This window comes from Microcebus murinus, chromosome 11, assembly GCF_040939455.1.
Source record: "Microcebus murinus isolate Inina chromosome 11, M.murinus_Inina_mat1.0, whole genome shotgun sequence".
NCBI classification, from domain to species: Eukaryota; Metazoa; Chordata; class Mammalia; order Primates; family Cheirogaleidae; genus Microcebus; species Microcebus murinus.
Genome location: NC_134114.1, coordinates 78,163,773 through 78,179,963, shown reverse-complemented (window position 1 = coordinate 78,179,963; position 16,191 = coordinate 78,163,773). Strand labels below are relative to the sequence as shown.

The 16,191-nt window shown below is 45.1% G+C and overlaps 1 protein-coding gene across 1 annotated transcript; it reads left to right on the top strand.

The window, feature by feature from the left end:
• The first annotated feature begins 3,137 nt into the window (after positions 1 to 3,137).
• Positions 3,138 to 9,581, top strand: LOC142873710 (uncharacterized). Its single transcript, XM_076007909.1, has 5 exons — positions 3,138 to 3,828; positions 3,970 to 5,192; positions 5,280 to 5,491; positions 5,822 to 8,555; positions 9,318 to 9,581. Exons 2-5 carry the CDS (start codon positions 4,193 to 4,195, stop codon positions 9,473 to 9,475), a joined length of 4,104 nt encoding a protein of 1,367 aa, XP_075864024.1. The 5' UTR covers positions 3,138 to 3,828; positions 3,970 to 4,192; the 3' UTR covers positions 9,476 to 9,581.
• Positions 9,582 to 16,191: the final 6,610 nt, after the last annotated feature.

Sequence of the window (16,191 nt, the reverse complement as noted above, 5' to 3'; positions counted from 1 at the left end):
GATTATAAAATACTTATTTTTAAAAACAAATCTATATATTGACTCTTTTTTTTATATTTTTTTGAGACAGAGTCTCGCTCTATTGCCCGGGCTAGCATGCCGTGGCATCAGCCTAGCTCACAGCAACCTCAAACCACAGCAACCTCAAGCCCTCCTGGGCTCAAGTGATCCTTCTGCCTCAGCCTCTCAAGTAGCTGGAACTGCAGGCATATGCTACCATGCCTGGCTAATTTTTTCTCTCTCTATATATACTTTAGTTGGCCAATTAATTTCTTTCTATTTTTAGTAGAGACAGTGTCTCAATCTTGCTCAGGTTGGTTTTGAACTCCTGACCTTGAATGATCCTCCTGCCTCAGCCTCCCAGAGTGCTAGGATTACAGGAGTGAGCCACTGCACTCGGCCTTTATATATTGACTCTTTTATCAATCATTTAACTGTACAATTAAAATTAGAATTCTTTGGTTTGAAAACAACACTTAGAGCCTCCAGATAACTTTCACAACTTATTTAGCTTTGTGGGTAGTATTTTTATGCAAATAGTAAGGGAAGGTTTTACATTTTGTAAAAGTTCCTGGTTCTATTTTAATGTTCTTTGTATGGCAGTATGTATGTAGTGTAAGTTCCTCAAGAATCTCTCCTTAAAATACTTTGACATTTATATTTTTATGCTAGGGTGTTTTAAATAAAGCCATGACAGTGTTAAAAACAAACAAATAAAAAAATGCAGTACTCCTGATTTTTCTTTTATTGTTTCCGATGTTTCTTGTTTTTACTTTGTAGTAACTTAAAAGATTTTGAAATTGAATTTTTCAAATAAGTTGAAGATTTATTATTAAAAATATTATTGAATAAATGAGTGGTATTTGTGTAGGACAGGGAATTACAACATATATGATCAGAGAGGAAGGATTTTCACCTATTATATAAGATGATATACATCAGCATACTCTACTCAGCCTATGGGTAGACTATAAGCCACCTTAGCTATTTATTAAAAAAAACACCATGTTTGTGTATACTCTAAGAACCACTTAATAAAACCTTATCCTATAACTCATTGACTTTGCTTAATTTAAAATTAAGGTTATTAATTTAATGAAATTTAGTTATTTAATTACATCTGGAAGTCTTTGTTTTACCCCACATATACATTATAAAGATTACAAGTAAACTGGATGTCTTAAGCAAAACCAATGCCTGAAGCAAAAATTAACAGAAGACAAGGATGATATAGACTGAATCAACAAAGTGTAGCAGCCTCCAATCCAATCAGTGATAGGATAAATAGCCTCAAATGCTAAATAATTTCTTCACACATTCAATAATAATATATATAAATACATATGTATGTATTTATATATAAAAAATAGTTTGCCAAGAATTATGGCCATACATGAGTAAGGAAAAATATCATATTTTTCTCTGGGTCCTATGATTTTAAAATAGAAGACACAGGCATTTGAAATAAATCAATCAAATATTGAAAATGTTGAAGCAATGGCAAATATCTTCAAACATTTAAAGATCTTTAATATGTAAGACATTATATTTTTTAAATAGTTACAAATTTATTATTGATGGCAATTGTAAGGCTTTTGGCAGTGGTGAAAAGAAAAGACAAACAGAGAGAGAGAGTGAGGCCAAACAACATGGCTTTATTGAGCGCTCCCGGGCAAGGTTCAGGGGTCCGAGGTCCGAGGTCTGAGGTTCGACGTCCAAGGGAGGGGGACCGAGAAGTCGTGTCCATTTGAAGGGGGTGAGGCCTTTTATACTGTTTGAGTGGTCTGAGAACTTTTGGCGGGAAGAGCTGAGATTTTTCCATTGTGACCTTTGGTGGTTGTTTCAAAGCCATTGAGCGTTGGGGGAGGTGGGGGGTGAGGGGTGGCTTTCAGGTTATAGGTGGGTTTAAACATTCTTTGACTTATAATTGGTTAAAACATAAAGCTTTGTCTAAAGGCTTGGAATGTTTTAAGTTAAGGAAGTCTGTTAATCAGAGATAAGCTATGGGTCATGTATTTGTTGTATAAATTGAGAACCTACAGGTTTGTCTTACATAGCCTTAGGCCTGTTAATAATTTACAAAGGTTAACTACAGGAAGGAAGGGGGGTATAATGAGGCATGTCTGACCTCCCTTCTCATGGCCAATAACTCAGTTTTAGGGTATCCCCTTGGCCAAGAGGGGGTCCTTTCAGTAGGGGATGGGGGCAGTGTTCAAGATTTTATTTCACAATTCTATGTTCAAAAATATCTGTTTTTAAAGAAATATATACATTTCTCTCCCAAAATATTAAATCACACTGATGATGTAAAAATTTACAAAAATTGAACACCACAGTTAAAAACAGTACATGAATAAGATTTTTGCAACACTCATTCATATCCAAATATATTTTATCAGGCCAGAATTGGATGCTTTACACAACTACATGCATGCTAACAAAAACAGCTCTTTGTGTTATCAAATGTCTTGAAGTGGCAAAAGTCTCTTCTTCGCTTCTCAGATTAGAACAAAAAACAAGAGCTGATGACTGTAACTGTCATTCTTTGTGGCTAAATCTCACCTTCAAGTCATAAACTTTAAGAATGTGAGTTTAGCATCAGTGTTAATGAACCAATTGCTGCCTGCTTTGGGCTGTATTATCAGTTCAGTGTTTTTAAAGTCATGACTTTAGTGTGAAATGCAGAAACTTGAAGTTATTCAAATATTTAGTTCTTATAAAATGCTCCACAAAGAGATTCAATAGCATGTTTACAAAAAAATAAAGATTAAATGTTAATATATTCATAGCAGCAGTCCTTGTTCTTCCAGTAGAATTTTATCATTCTAAGAATGTGGCCATATATAATAAGAATTAATATTAAAATAGAAATGTTATATTTTTCTTTGATTAACAAAAATGTTAATATCTACTAATATCAGCTATTAACTATCCTTTTCAGAAAATTGTCAAAGGAGATGAATTAATGTTGCCTCCTTCCCAGAGGTTGACCATCAAATTCCATTTAAAATAAAACAAGAAAAAAATGCATCACTGATGTTAGTAACAATGTGAAGGTCAAGATGTAAGGGCCTGATTGCACCCCAAAGCTGCTGGCTCACTTGTGCGAGCCCGGATAACAGAAAATGGGGCCAGGGGAGGAGTAATCGGCTCCTGGAAACTGCTAGCTTGGGGCCCAAAGGTAGAGCTATCGGCTAAACGCATATTTCTGCTTCTGAGAATCGCTTGCTTGCAGCTGGACGCATAGGTATGGGGCCAGATAAGAGAGAAAGCCCCCTTTGCCGCCGGCGGGCTACCAGTCTACCAATCATTTTAAAGACTAACACGCACAATCAGCTTGTACAGCGCGGGTGTTCAAGAGGGTGGGGGGATAAAAGGGGAGCCCCAGCTTTGGTCAGGGTCCTTGCCTGTAAGAGCGGCCACTGCGCTGGCACTCTAGGGCCTGGACCCTGGCTAGCCAGAAAATAAAGCTCCTCTTGAGTGATTGCATCCTTGGTGTCTTTGTTCGTCTGCCTGGCGGGGTGCAGGAAGCCGGTCCCTAACATTTGGGGGCTCGTCCGGGATAAGGCTCCCCTGCAATCCGCTGAGTAGAGCACAAAGCTGAGGGAGGAGTGAGCGAGACCCCACACCCGGACTAGCCGAGTGTGTAGTAGGACGAGGAACGATTCCCGGGATTGCTAAGCCGGCACAGGACCTAGGCGGACGCGCTGGAGGGTCGCCGGTCGGAGCCAGACGGAGACGTCCTCTGGCTCCGGGAGGACTCCGGTACTGGTCTCGCCGCCAGAGGCGGGGGCCAGGAGGAATTCGGAGAAAGGAAGTCCGGACCAGGTTAGGGCATTGTCTCTTGTAGTCTGTCTAGCTTCTGTTGTCCGTTTTGTCTGTCATCACGTTTTGTCTGTCATCATTGTTTGTTACCCCCGGGGAGAGTGAGAGTGTGCATGGGTCTCGAGAGCAAGATTTTCAATTTAGGAAACCTGCGAAGAGGAGCAGAGGAGGACCTTAGAGCCACGATCCGGGGCAGACCAGCGTTGGCCAAAGGTCCCCGTTGTGTCATCTGCTGTCGGATCCTCACCCCAGAGGCCTCTGCCCTAGGCCAGGGCCGGTACCGCCACCTGCCCATAGTAGATTCAGAGGAATCCTGCCCCAGCCTAAGCCCTGAGGGGGGCCCGCGCCCTAGGACTCCGCCACAACCATGGGGCAAGCCATGACAACGCCTCTCTCTCTCCTAACAGGCCACTTTAAGGACGTGAGGGAAAGGGCCCGTAGTCTGTCCCTGGAAATCAGGAGGGGCAAACTAGTCACCCTTTGTAAAGTTGAATGGCCCGAGTTTGATGTCGGGTGGCCTAGAGAGGGATCCTTTGACAGAGTCATGGTAAAAAAAGTAAAAGAGAAAGTCTTTGGGCACCCTGGGCACCCAGACCAGATTCCATACATTATAGTCTGGCAGGATTTAGTGCGAGATCCCCCACCTTGGATGCAAGCATTCGTGCCGCCCTTTAGGGGGTCCTCTGAGGTCCTCACTGTGCGAGGTAGTACTAAGAAAGAACAGCAGGACTCCCCATCCACCCAGGGGTGCTCCGAGGTCCTCACTGTGCGAGGTAGTACTAAGAAAGAACAGCAGGACTCCCCATCCACCCAGGTGCTCCCGGAGTCCAACCTTTACCCAGATTTGATTGGGCTGACCGAGCCTGATGACCCTCCTCCTTATAACCCCAGGACAGCACCCACGATCTCCCAGGCAACAGCGCCCCAACTAAGTGCTGTGGGAGGGGAAGAAGGGCCAGCCTATGGCACCAGACAGCGCACAGGTCGAACCCCCGACCCGGAGCCTGTGAAAACATTCCCCTTGCGAGCAGTCGGACCCCGGGGGGGAGATGGGACACAGAATTACCAATATTGGCCTTTCTCCACCAGTGATCTTTATAACTGGAAAGCCCAAAACTCTAATTTCTCTGATAACCCTAAAGATTTAATTAACCTATTAGACTCTGTTCTCTTCACGCATCAGCCCACCTGGGATGATTGCCAACAGCTACTTAAGGTGCTCTTCACCACGGAAGAGAGAGAAAGGATACAGGGGGAAGCAAGGAAATTGGTCCCAGGAGAAGATGGTAGACCTACAACGAACCCACGGACCATTGACCAAGTGTTCCCCCTTGAACGACCTCCGTGGGACTACAATGAGGCTGAAGGTAGGGAGCGTCTCCGGGTCTACCGCCAGACTCTGATGGCCGGTCTCCGCATGGCGGCGCGAAAGCCGACTAATTTGGCCAAGGTAGGAGATGTGCGTCAGGGCCCAGAAGAAAGCCCGGCAGCATATTTAGAAAGAATCATGGAAGCCTTCCGGCAGTACACCCCCATAGACCCCACCTCAGAGGAAAGTAAGGCCGCTGTCATGATGGCCTTTGTGAATCAGGCTGCTTCAGACATAAGGCGAAAAGTGCAAAAGATAGACAGACTAGGAGAGAAAACCTTACAGGACCTATTAGAGGTAGCAGAAAAAGTTTACAATAATAGAGAGACATCAGAAGAAAAGACAGAGAGGATAAGACAAGAAGACAGAAAATTTCAGGCTAGAGAGATGCGGAAAGCAAATAAAGAAATGGCTAAAATTTTGCTAGCCGAGAGAGAGAGAAGGTGGGAGGAAAGATCAGAGAACAGAGCAGGGCCCAGATTCCAGAGAGAGAGGCTTGACAGGAACCAGTGTGCCTGTTGTAGAGAACATGGGCACTGGGCAAAAGAGTGCCCCAAGAAGAAAGGGGGGCAGGGATTGGGGGGATCTAAAGGGGTCATGGTGGTGGGTCAAGCAGAGGATGACTAGGGGCGACGGGGTTCGGCTCCCCTCCCCGAACCCAGGGTAACTCTACAGGTGGAGGGGAATCCAGTAGACTTCCTCATAGATACCGGGGCTGAACATTCTGTACTAACTCAAGATAAAGGGAAATTATCTAAAAGGACCAGCTGGGTGCGGGGAGCGACTGGAACTAAGTTATATCAGTGGACCACACAGAGAAGATTAGACTTGGGAACAGGACAAGTGAGTCACGCTTTCATGGTCATTCCTGAGTGCCCCACACCACTACTAGGCAGAGACATACTCACCAAGCTCAAGGCCCGAATTCACTTCGAAGAGGGGGGGATAATGGTAACTGACAATGAAGGCAGACCCCTCAGCGGCCCCCGGGTCACCCAGGTTCTAACATTGACACAGGCGGATGAATATAGACTGTACCAGCCCACAAAGAGCAGGGGAGACAGTATAGATCAATGGCTCCGAGAATTTCCCATGGCTTGGGCTGAGACAGGGGGTACGGGGTGGGCCAAGCACAGGCCGCCCCTCTACATCGAACTAAAGCCGGGTGCTGAGCCGGCTCGTGTCAGACAGTACCCCATGTCCCGGGAGGCAAAGGCGGGGATAACACCCCACATTCGGAGACTCCTAGACAGTGGGATTCTCAGAAAATGCCAGTCAGCTTGGAATACACCCCTGTTGCCGGTAAAGAAACCTGGAGGAAAAGATTATAGACCAGTACAAGATCTTAGAGAAGTCAATGCAAGGACTCTGGACATCCACCCTACCGTTCCAAACCCCTACACTCTGCTAAGCTCGCTCTCTCCCACGTTATCCTGGTATACAGTTCTAGATCTAAAAGATGCTTTCTTCAGTTTGGCTGTGGCGACACGCTGTCAAGAGATTTTCGCCTTTGAGTGGCAGGACGAAGAGAGAGGGGTCTATGGGCAACTGACATGGACCAGGCTGCCTCAGGGGTTCAAAAATTCACCCACCCTCTTCAACGAGGCCCTCCAGGATGACCTGAGTGAGTACCGCGCCAACCACCCCGAGGTAACCTTGCTGCAGTATGTGGATGACCTGCTGCTGGCTGCCCCTGACCCCCAGACTTGCCTAAAAGGTACCAGAGACTTACTTAAAACACTCGGCGAGCTGGGGTATAGAGCCAGCGCAAAGAAGGCCCAAATTTGCAGAGATGAAGTCACTTATCTCGGGTATAAGATAAGAGGGGGCCAAAGGTGGCTGACTGAAGCTATGAAGCAGACTGTGTTACAAATACCCACTCCGACCTCGAGCCGAGAGTTAAGAGAATTCTTGGGGTCGGTGGGTTACTGCCGCCTTTGGATCCCGGGGTTCGCGGAAAAGGCCCGCCCTTTATATGAAAAATGCAAAACAGGGCAAACATGGGAATGGACTGAGACAATGGCAAATGCCTTCCAAGTCCTAAAAACGGCCATGCTAAAAGCACCTGCCCTAGCGCTCCCTGACCCCACCAAAGAATTCCACCTCTATATAGATGAAAAAAAGGGCATTGCAAAGGGGGTGCTCGCACAAACCCTAGGGCCCTGGAAGAGACCAGTGGCCTATCTGTCAAAGAAGTTAGATCCGGTGGCAGCCGGATGGCCGGCGTGCTTACGAGTGATCGCGGCCACAGCCCTATTAGTAAAAGATGCTGATAAACTTACCCTGGGACAGAGACTGATAGTCACTACTCCGCATGCCATAGAAGGGGTTTTAAAGCAGCCTCCGGGGCGATGGATCACAAATGCAAGGCTCACTCACTACCAAGGACTGTTGCTGGATGCACCTCGCATCGAGTTCCAGGCCCCCGCCACCCTGAATCCGGCAACGCTCCTGCCTGTTCCAGAATCAGCAGCACCCGAGCACGACTGTCTCGAAATCCTGGCTGAAACCCAGATGGCCCGGAGAGACTTGAAGGACCGCCCCCTTCCGAACAGCGACCTCATCTGGTTCACGGACGGGAGCAGTTTCGTCCGAGAAGGACACAGGTATGCAGGGGCGGCCATAGTCGATAACCAGGGCAAGCTTATCTGGGCGGCCTGCCTTCCACAGGAAACGTCTGCTCAGAAGGCAGAGCTGATAGCGCTGACAGAAGCACTCCGCCGGGCTCAGGGAAAGAGGCTGACTGTATACACCGACAGTCGCTATGCATTTGGGACGGTGCATATAAACGGGACCCTCTACAGAGAAAGGGGGTTCATCACGGCAGAGGGAAAAGAGATCAAGCACAAGCCCGAGATTCTCCACCTGCTAGAAGCCATCCTACTGCCAAAGGCAGTGGCGGTAGTCCACACCCCGGGACACCAAAGTGGGGACTCCCTAGAAGCAAAAGGAAACAGGCAGGCAGACGCAGAAGCCAAAAAGGCTGCGTACGAGGGCATGCCACTAAGCGTCCTACACACGGGCCCCGGCCTGCCGCCTCCGGGAATGGTACAGATACCCCCAGTGCCCACCTATACAGAGACAGACAAAGCCTGGGCCGAAGAACAGAAAAATACACACCAAGGCGAGGACGGATGGATATGGGACAAAGAGCATCGCATGATAATGCCAGAAGCTTTGGGACGGTATGTGTTACAGCATCTACACCAGACCACCCATTTAGGAAAAAACAAAATGCTCCAGCTGCTGGATACTGCTCAGTTGAGGTTCAAGTCACAGAGACAGGTGGCCGCCGATATCGTCCATGACTGCCAAGCTTGTCAGGTTATGCAACCGGGAAAAACCAAGGGGACTCACACAGGTACGAGGGAAAGGGGGAGGCAGCCAGGACTGTTCTGGGAAGTAGATTTCACAGAGGTAAAACCTGGGAAATACGGATACCGGTATTTACTAGTCATGATAGATACATTTTCTGGGTGGGTCGAGGCTTTCCCTACTAAAAATGAAGCTGCCCTAACTGTAGCCAAAAAGTTATTAGAAGAAATTATCCCTAGATACGGGGTGCCAGAAGGAATGGGCTCCGATAATGGACCTGCATTTATAAGTCAGATAAATCAAAAATTAGCCCAAACCCTGGGGATCAATTGGAAGTTACATTGTGCATATAACCCCCAGAGCTCAGGACAGGTAGAAAGAATGAACAGAACACTAAAGGAGACTTTGACTAAATTGGCACTAGAAACTGGCGGAGACTGGGTGACCCTCCTTCCCTTCGCCCTGTTCCGAGTCCGGAACACCCCCTACCATCTGGGACTAACTCCATTTGAAATTATGTATGGTACTCCCCCACCAGTGGTGCCTAGGCCAAAATGCAGTGGGGCACTTCCAAAACACCCTAAAGAAATATTACAAGCTGTACAGGCCTCACAGCATGTCCACAGTCAGATATGGCCAGCACTTCAGGCCGTATACGATGCGGCAGGACCAGATGCTGACCTCCCTTATCACCTGCACCAACCGGGTGACTGGGTGTGGGTAAAGAGACATAATAGTAAAACCCTGGAGCCCAGGTGGAAGGGACCTCATCAAATTATTCTCATTACCCCCACTGCTCTCAAGGTAGACGGCATATCAACTTGGATACACCACTCCCACGTAAGACCAGCCAACAAGAACGACCTAGAACGGTGCCAGAGCCAGTGGAGAGCGACGGTAGACCCAGAGAACCCACTGAAGGTCAGGCTGACTCGAGTAGCAGCAACGCCACAAGAAGCCAGCTGAGTCCTATTCCTCTTGGACTACTGCTTATACTGTCTAGACTCAGACTTGGGGCTGTGGCACCTGGAGATTGGACCTCACTACAAAAATGTATGCAGGGTTTGTTTTATATCTCCTTGAGAGCATTTTGTTAATGGGTGGGGGTGTTGTAAGTGTGATGAACAATTTCAATCCCCACAAACCCCATAGTCTGACATGGGAAATTGTCAATCAAGAAACCCATGAGGTCTGGAACGTGACCTCTGGGGTGGCCCCCTTAAACAGTTGGTGGCCGGACTTATATTTTAACTTAGAAAAAGTCAACCCCCTAGAAAAGCCAGCACAGACAATAGCGATATCCTCAGGAGGCCCTGGTGCTGCCCCAATCCCCAGTACTTGGGTAACTGGACCATGGAGGGAAGATATAGAACGAACCTCTATGAGCCGGAATGGGTTCTATGCCTGTCCGGGATTCCGGCCCCCTCAGGAAAACCGTCAGTGTGGGGGTATTGGAAGTTATTATTGTGCCAAATGGTGGTGTGTGACCACCAATGATGGGGAATGGAGATGGCAGGCACAACCTCTTCTCATTAGCATGTCCTATGTCCAACCTTGTACTAAAAACAGGTATGCCAGAGACTGCAACCTAATAAGGGTAAAATTTACAGAAAAGGGAAAGAAAGATAGGCGGTGGATAACAGGACTCTCATGGGGGATATGTCTCTACCAAAGACCGCACGTTTGCTCACTAATATATATCAAACTTAAAATTACCCCGCTCCCAACAGCAGTAGGACCCAACCAGGTACTACATCCATGGCCAGCTACTGCCAGGCCCGGCCCGGCAGCACCCCAGACCACCTCCAGCAAAGGGACTCTCCACAAACTAATGGCTAGCACAAGTAGTCCCCGAGGCCCATCGCCCGATGGAGAGCTCACAGATCCCTTATGGAAAATGCTGACAGCAGCATATAATGCACTGAACCGTACAAGTCCCAATGCCACACAGGCCTGTTGGTTGTGCTATGACATAAGGCCCCCTTTTTATGAGGCGGTGGGGCTGGCCACTTATTTTAACCTGTCTTCAGAAGACTCCCCTAAAACGTGCCAGTGGGATCGTAAGGGCCCCGGACTCACCCTCCAGTCAGTTCTTGGTAAAGGTATCTGTTTAGGAGCAGTGCCTCCCAGCCATGCACCACTCTGTGCCAAAGGTAACAGGACGCTAAGCCTATCTAAGAAAACAAAGTGGGTTATCCCCGGGCCAGGTGGGTGGTGGGTTTGTTCCAAGACCGGTCTGACTCCTTGCCTTAGTATGTCTATTTTCAATGAGTCTGAAGATTACTGTATAATGGTATTAGTGTTCCCAAGAATAATATACCACACTGAAGAGACAATGTATGAGGGTATGATAGGGCAAAGAGCTGCTAACCTAATTTTTAGAAGAAAAAGAGAGCCCATCACAGCCATAACCTTGGCTACTCTTTTTGGCTTAGGAGCAATCGGAGCAGGAACTGGTATCTCTTCCCTGGCAATGCAGCAAAAGGGGTTTCATAGCCTAAGAGCAGCCATAGATGAGGATATAGCGAGAATAGAAGAGTCCATCTCACACCTAGAAAAGTCACTAACCTCCCTATCCGAGGTAGTGCTCCAGAACCGGAGAGGGCTAGATCTAGTGTTCCTCCAGCAAGGAGGACTATGTGCTGCTCTTAGAGAAGAATGTTGTTTCTATGCGGATCATACGGGAGTTGTTAGAGAATCCATGGCTAAGGTCAGGGAAGGACTTGCCCGCCGCAAACGAGAACACGAGCAGCAAGCAGGCTGGTTTGAGTCCTGGTTTAACAGCTCCCCGTGGTTAACTACACTGATATCCACCCTACTGGGCCCACTCATTATAATACTCTTAGCCCTCACGTTTGGGCCTTGTCTAGTTAATAGACTAGTGGCATTTATAAAAGAGCGGATTAGCACTGTACAGCTTCTAGTGTTGCAACAACAATACCAAAAGCTAAACACAAGGGACGAGCAAGAGTGCTCGTCAATGGTCTAAAGAAAGGGGGGAATGTAAGGGCCTGATTGCACCCCAAAGCTGCTGGCTCACTTGTGCGAGCCCGGATAACAGAAAATGGGCCCAGGGGAGGAGTAATCGGCTCCTGGAAACTGCTAGCTTGGGGCCCAAAGGTAGAGCTATCGGCTAAACGCATATTTCTGCTTCTGAGAATCGCTTGCTTGCAGCTGGACGCATAGGTATGGGGCCAGATAAGAGAGAAAGCCCCCTTTGCCGCCGGCGGGCTACCAGTCTACCAATCATTTTAAAGACTAACACGCACAATCAGCTTGTACAGCGCGGGTGTTCAAGAGGGTGGGGGGATAAAAGGGGAGCCCCAGCTTTGGTCAGGGTCCTTGCCTGTAAGAGCGGCCACTGCGCTGGCACTCTAGGGCCTGGACCCTGGCTAGCCAGAAAATAAAGCTCCTCTTGAGTGATTGCATCCTTGGTGTCTTTGTTCGTCTGCCTGGCGGGGTGCAGGAAGCCGGTCCCTAACAAAGATAATCTCTGAAGGTCAATTTATTGAACCATAGTTCAGTGCTTTTGCTGTATGCTGGGATGAACTGGGTATTTCACTGCAGCCTATTTCAATTAGGAGTTAACTTGTGAATAATCAAGAAATACTTCACAGATACTTCTAAGTTCCACTTTCCTAATCCAAAGGTGTGATAGGGTGCAGTCAACCATGGTGATTCGACTTGGAACAAGTTATTATCAGATAGAAAACATGATGGTCGGCTGAAAGGTGTTGGAACTTTAAAAGCATCAAATGTTCTACCAAATACACAATATGCACTTTTCCGTTTGTGTGTTTCTCAAAATGGATCATTTGTGTTCTACAGTTCAGCCTGTCATGTCAGAGGCTTCCTAACACAGTAAGAAAATAAAAGAGCAAGTATTTCCCAAATTTTGTATTATTCCCATGTAATTAGGCATAAATTTTTACCCATCCCCCCCCCATGGCAACTGCCTACAGACCTCTCTGACAGAGAAGCTTAAGGCTAATACAGCTTAAGGCTGTATTAAGCTGACTGCCTGGCCTTTCTGCCTCAGGGAATTCAGGGCTGATTTATAAACAATGAAACTAATGCAGTTTGGCAGAGAAATGGGATCACAAAATTAAAAATTTGCAAAAAAAAAGATTAGGAGTTAACACAATGTTGATGTTGAGTTCCTGTATTTGCATATAAAAAGAAGGTCTGTTCTTTTGTTTTTCCTTAGAGACACTGAGCTTTTCATGATCACTTACATTTACAGAAAAGAACTCAGGGAGCTCATAGGTCTACACAAGGCTTTTTAGTTTATTCTTAGAGTTCAGATGGCATTTCCACTATGAAACAGCTACTCTGAATAAATTCGAAGAGTATTCTGGGTATTAACATGCAAATAAGAAAATCAAGCATAGCTTTCAGCTATGGTAATTCTTTCCAGACTATTTTTCTATAAAGAATATCTGTGAGGGACTGAAGCATCCACAACTGAGATTGACTGCAAAGACTGTGATGTTATAAAACTCTATGCAAATATAGAGAAATAAACTTTAAAAGACTCTATCTTGTTCTGCGTACAGACTACTAAAAATATTCTGATGTTCAGAGCACATTAAATAATACATAGATCAAGAAAGGGTATGTCCTGAAGCAAGAAGAAATTAGACCGTTGTCACAAAATGGGCTACAAATTATCTTTAGATAGCTAGTATTATAAAGTTGGAGGAAAGAGTTGAAAGTTGACTATCAAGAAGACTTTCTTACCTCATAGGAGTGTTGTGAGGGGGAAAAAAAGGCTTTCTTAAATGAAATATTTTAAAGCAGAAGAATAAGTCAAAGCAAAAACTACTTCTTTCCTTCAGTAGTGAATTCATCATCTTTTAGCTGACTAGGACTTTATTTGCTGAGGAATGTTAAATGGTATACTATGACTACTTGGAAAAATGAGAAAATATTTTAAATGTGGTCCACTTACAAGGCATTTACTTTACTAGATAATTAAATGTACTATGGACTGTGAGGCATATTGTATATTTTTCTATAACACCAATCTTTTCATGACTCAGAAAAATGATAATATGACATTCCTATTAGCCCCTACTAATTTAATTTACAGTTTAGAGCACAGAGAGAGAAACCATACATTGTTGTCTGGCAATAATGATTCTCATTCATTTTTAACCAGCTTTGCCTTTAAGACTCCAACAGTACCAAAACCTAAGAATAACACAAGGCAGTAGACAGAGGACTAGAAGCTTTTCCATCAGGCCTCACACACTTGAAAGTAGCAAAATAGTGTGTAGAGATTTACAATGTGAACTTTTATCCAAGAAGGAAAATGGTAGTTCAACAGAAAAGTGAAAGAAAACTTCAGATACTGGGAATGAGAAGGCAAGCAGGCAGCCTGAGTGGTTGAGTCTAGCTAAAACCCATAAGTGAATCAACAATACAGGATAGGAGGCATGAGTGACCCTGTGGTACACCTTCAAACTGGGGAACTGTGCAATCCAGGCTATAGGTGAGCACCTTGACAATCTCAAGACCTGAATCTAACATAGGGAGAAGCCGGGATACTATGGGAAGGAATGACACTGGGAAGTGTCCCACACATGCTCCCAGACCCGTGGGCCAACAGGAGGAAGCCGTTCTTGATTCTAGCTCAGGGAATACTGCATGGAATATTGCCAGATGGCCGGAGCAGCAGTTGCTGGCATTAGAGAGTCTTGGGCTAGGGATTGGTGATGTGGGTCTCAATCAAAGGAGGGGCCCCCACAGCCAGAATTGAGAAATGAGTGTAGCATCATCTCTAGCCTCTGTTGTTGAAACTATTGTACCTCTCTTCATGGAACCAGAGCAGGAGGAAACTTGCCTGAAAGGTGTGGTTTTGACCTAGGTGTCAAGTTGTACAATCTGGGCCATTTTAATAGTCTGAGAGCAAACTGTATGTGTCTTAACTAACTGTCCCAATGGGCTGCCAAAGTCAATCTGGGGGAAGGAGACCCACTGGGTCTGGAACATGAGAGTGAAGCAGGTTCCTCTCTAGCTCCCTTGGCTGTGGTACCAAGATTGTACTCTTTCCCTATCCTAAAGCTATGGTATAGCAGCAATTGCTCCGCTCTGCACCTGGGCATTTCTGAAGGAGCCTGAGGACAGCTCCCAGATCCCCATCAGGGATGGTACTCTCATCTGCCACTCAGGGGCTTGAGTGCAGGCTTATTTGCTCCAGCTTTACTTACCTTTACCTTCCACCTCTGAGACAGTGTGTGGGACCTGGACTAGTCAGCACACCATGTCCCAAACCATTATCTGGGACATCTGAGTATTACTCCCGGTCGAGAAATATCAATCGTAAACCTTACTGCTATCAGCATAGCTTGCTCTTGCCTGCAAGAATAACCTGCTGGTCCATTACAGTATCTACTAACACAAAGGAATAGCAATTGGGAAGGAAACAATGTCCTCATGACCTCTGCTACCAACATCACCCCTACTATCCCAAGCACTCAGGAGGTCATGACCCTGCTCACCCACCTGGTATACTACTACTACCACTATCACTTGAGAAAGCCAAAATGCCAAGGCTATTTACAATCAAGGAAATCATACAAAGTCTTCACCACTGAATGCCTTAAGAGACAAAGCCAAACAGTCTTATTCAACATAAATCATAGTTTTGAAAGTAAGTTCAAAAATAAGAATGACTGTTTCTCCAGATGTGAAGGAAATAGCATGATAATATGTGAAGTGTGAAAAATCAAGGTCTTATAACATCCCTAAAAGAACAGAGTAATTCTCTAGCAATAGATCCTAACCAGAAAGAAGTTTTTGAAATGCCAGATGAAGAATTCAAAATGCTAAAAGAAGCTCAATGAGATGCAAAAAAAATCTAAAAACTGATATAAAGAAAGCAGAAAATCAATTCAGGATATGAATGAATGAAAAATCTGTGAAGGAGACAACAGATATCTTTTAAAAAACCAAAAATAAAAACAAAATTCCAACAGGACTTCTGGAAACAAAAACTTTATTGAAAGAATTACTAAATACATGTGAAAGCTTCAACTGTATACTAGACCAAGTATAAGAGAGAATCTCAGAAGACAGGTCTTTTGAGTTAATCCAATTAGACAAAAGAGAGAAGAAAGAATTTTTAAAAATAAACAAAGCCTTTGAGAAGTAGGGAGATACATAAAGCATTCAAACTTATGAATCATTTGTATTCCCAAGGGAGAAGAAAAAGCAAAAAGTTTAGAGAACCTATTTAAGGAAATGATTTATGAACTTCCTCAGTCAAATGAGAGATTTAGACACCAACATATAGGTGGCCTAATAAACACCAGGGAAATACATTGAAATATAGATTCACCTCAGCATATCAGTTGTCTAAAGTCAATGTGAGTGAAAAAAAAAATCCTAAAATCAGCAAGAGAAAAGTATCTAGTCACATATAAAGGAAAATGGATTTTAAAAATGATCAACTATATGGTGCTTACAAGAAATTCAGTTTACCTATAAGACACATATAGACAGAAAGTAAAGGGGTGATAAAAGATATTCCATGCAAACAGAAACCAAAAGTGAGCAGGAGTACCTATACTTATGCTGGGTAAAATGGACTTTAAATCAAATACAGAAAAGCAGTAAAAAAAAAAAAAGGTAAAGAAGGTCATTATGTAATGATAAATGGGTCAATCTAGTATGAGGAT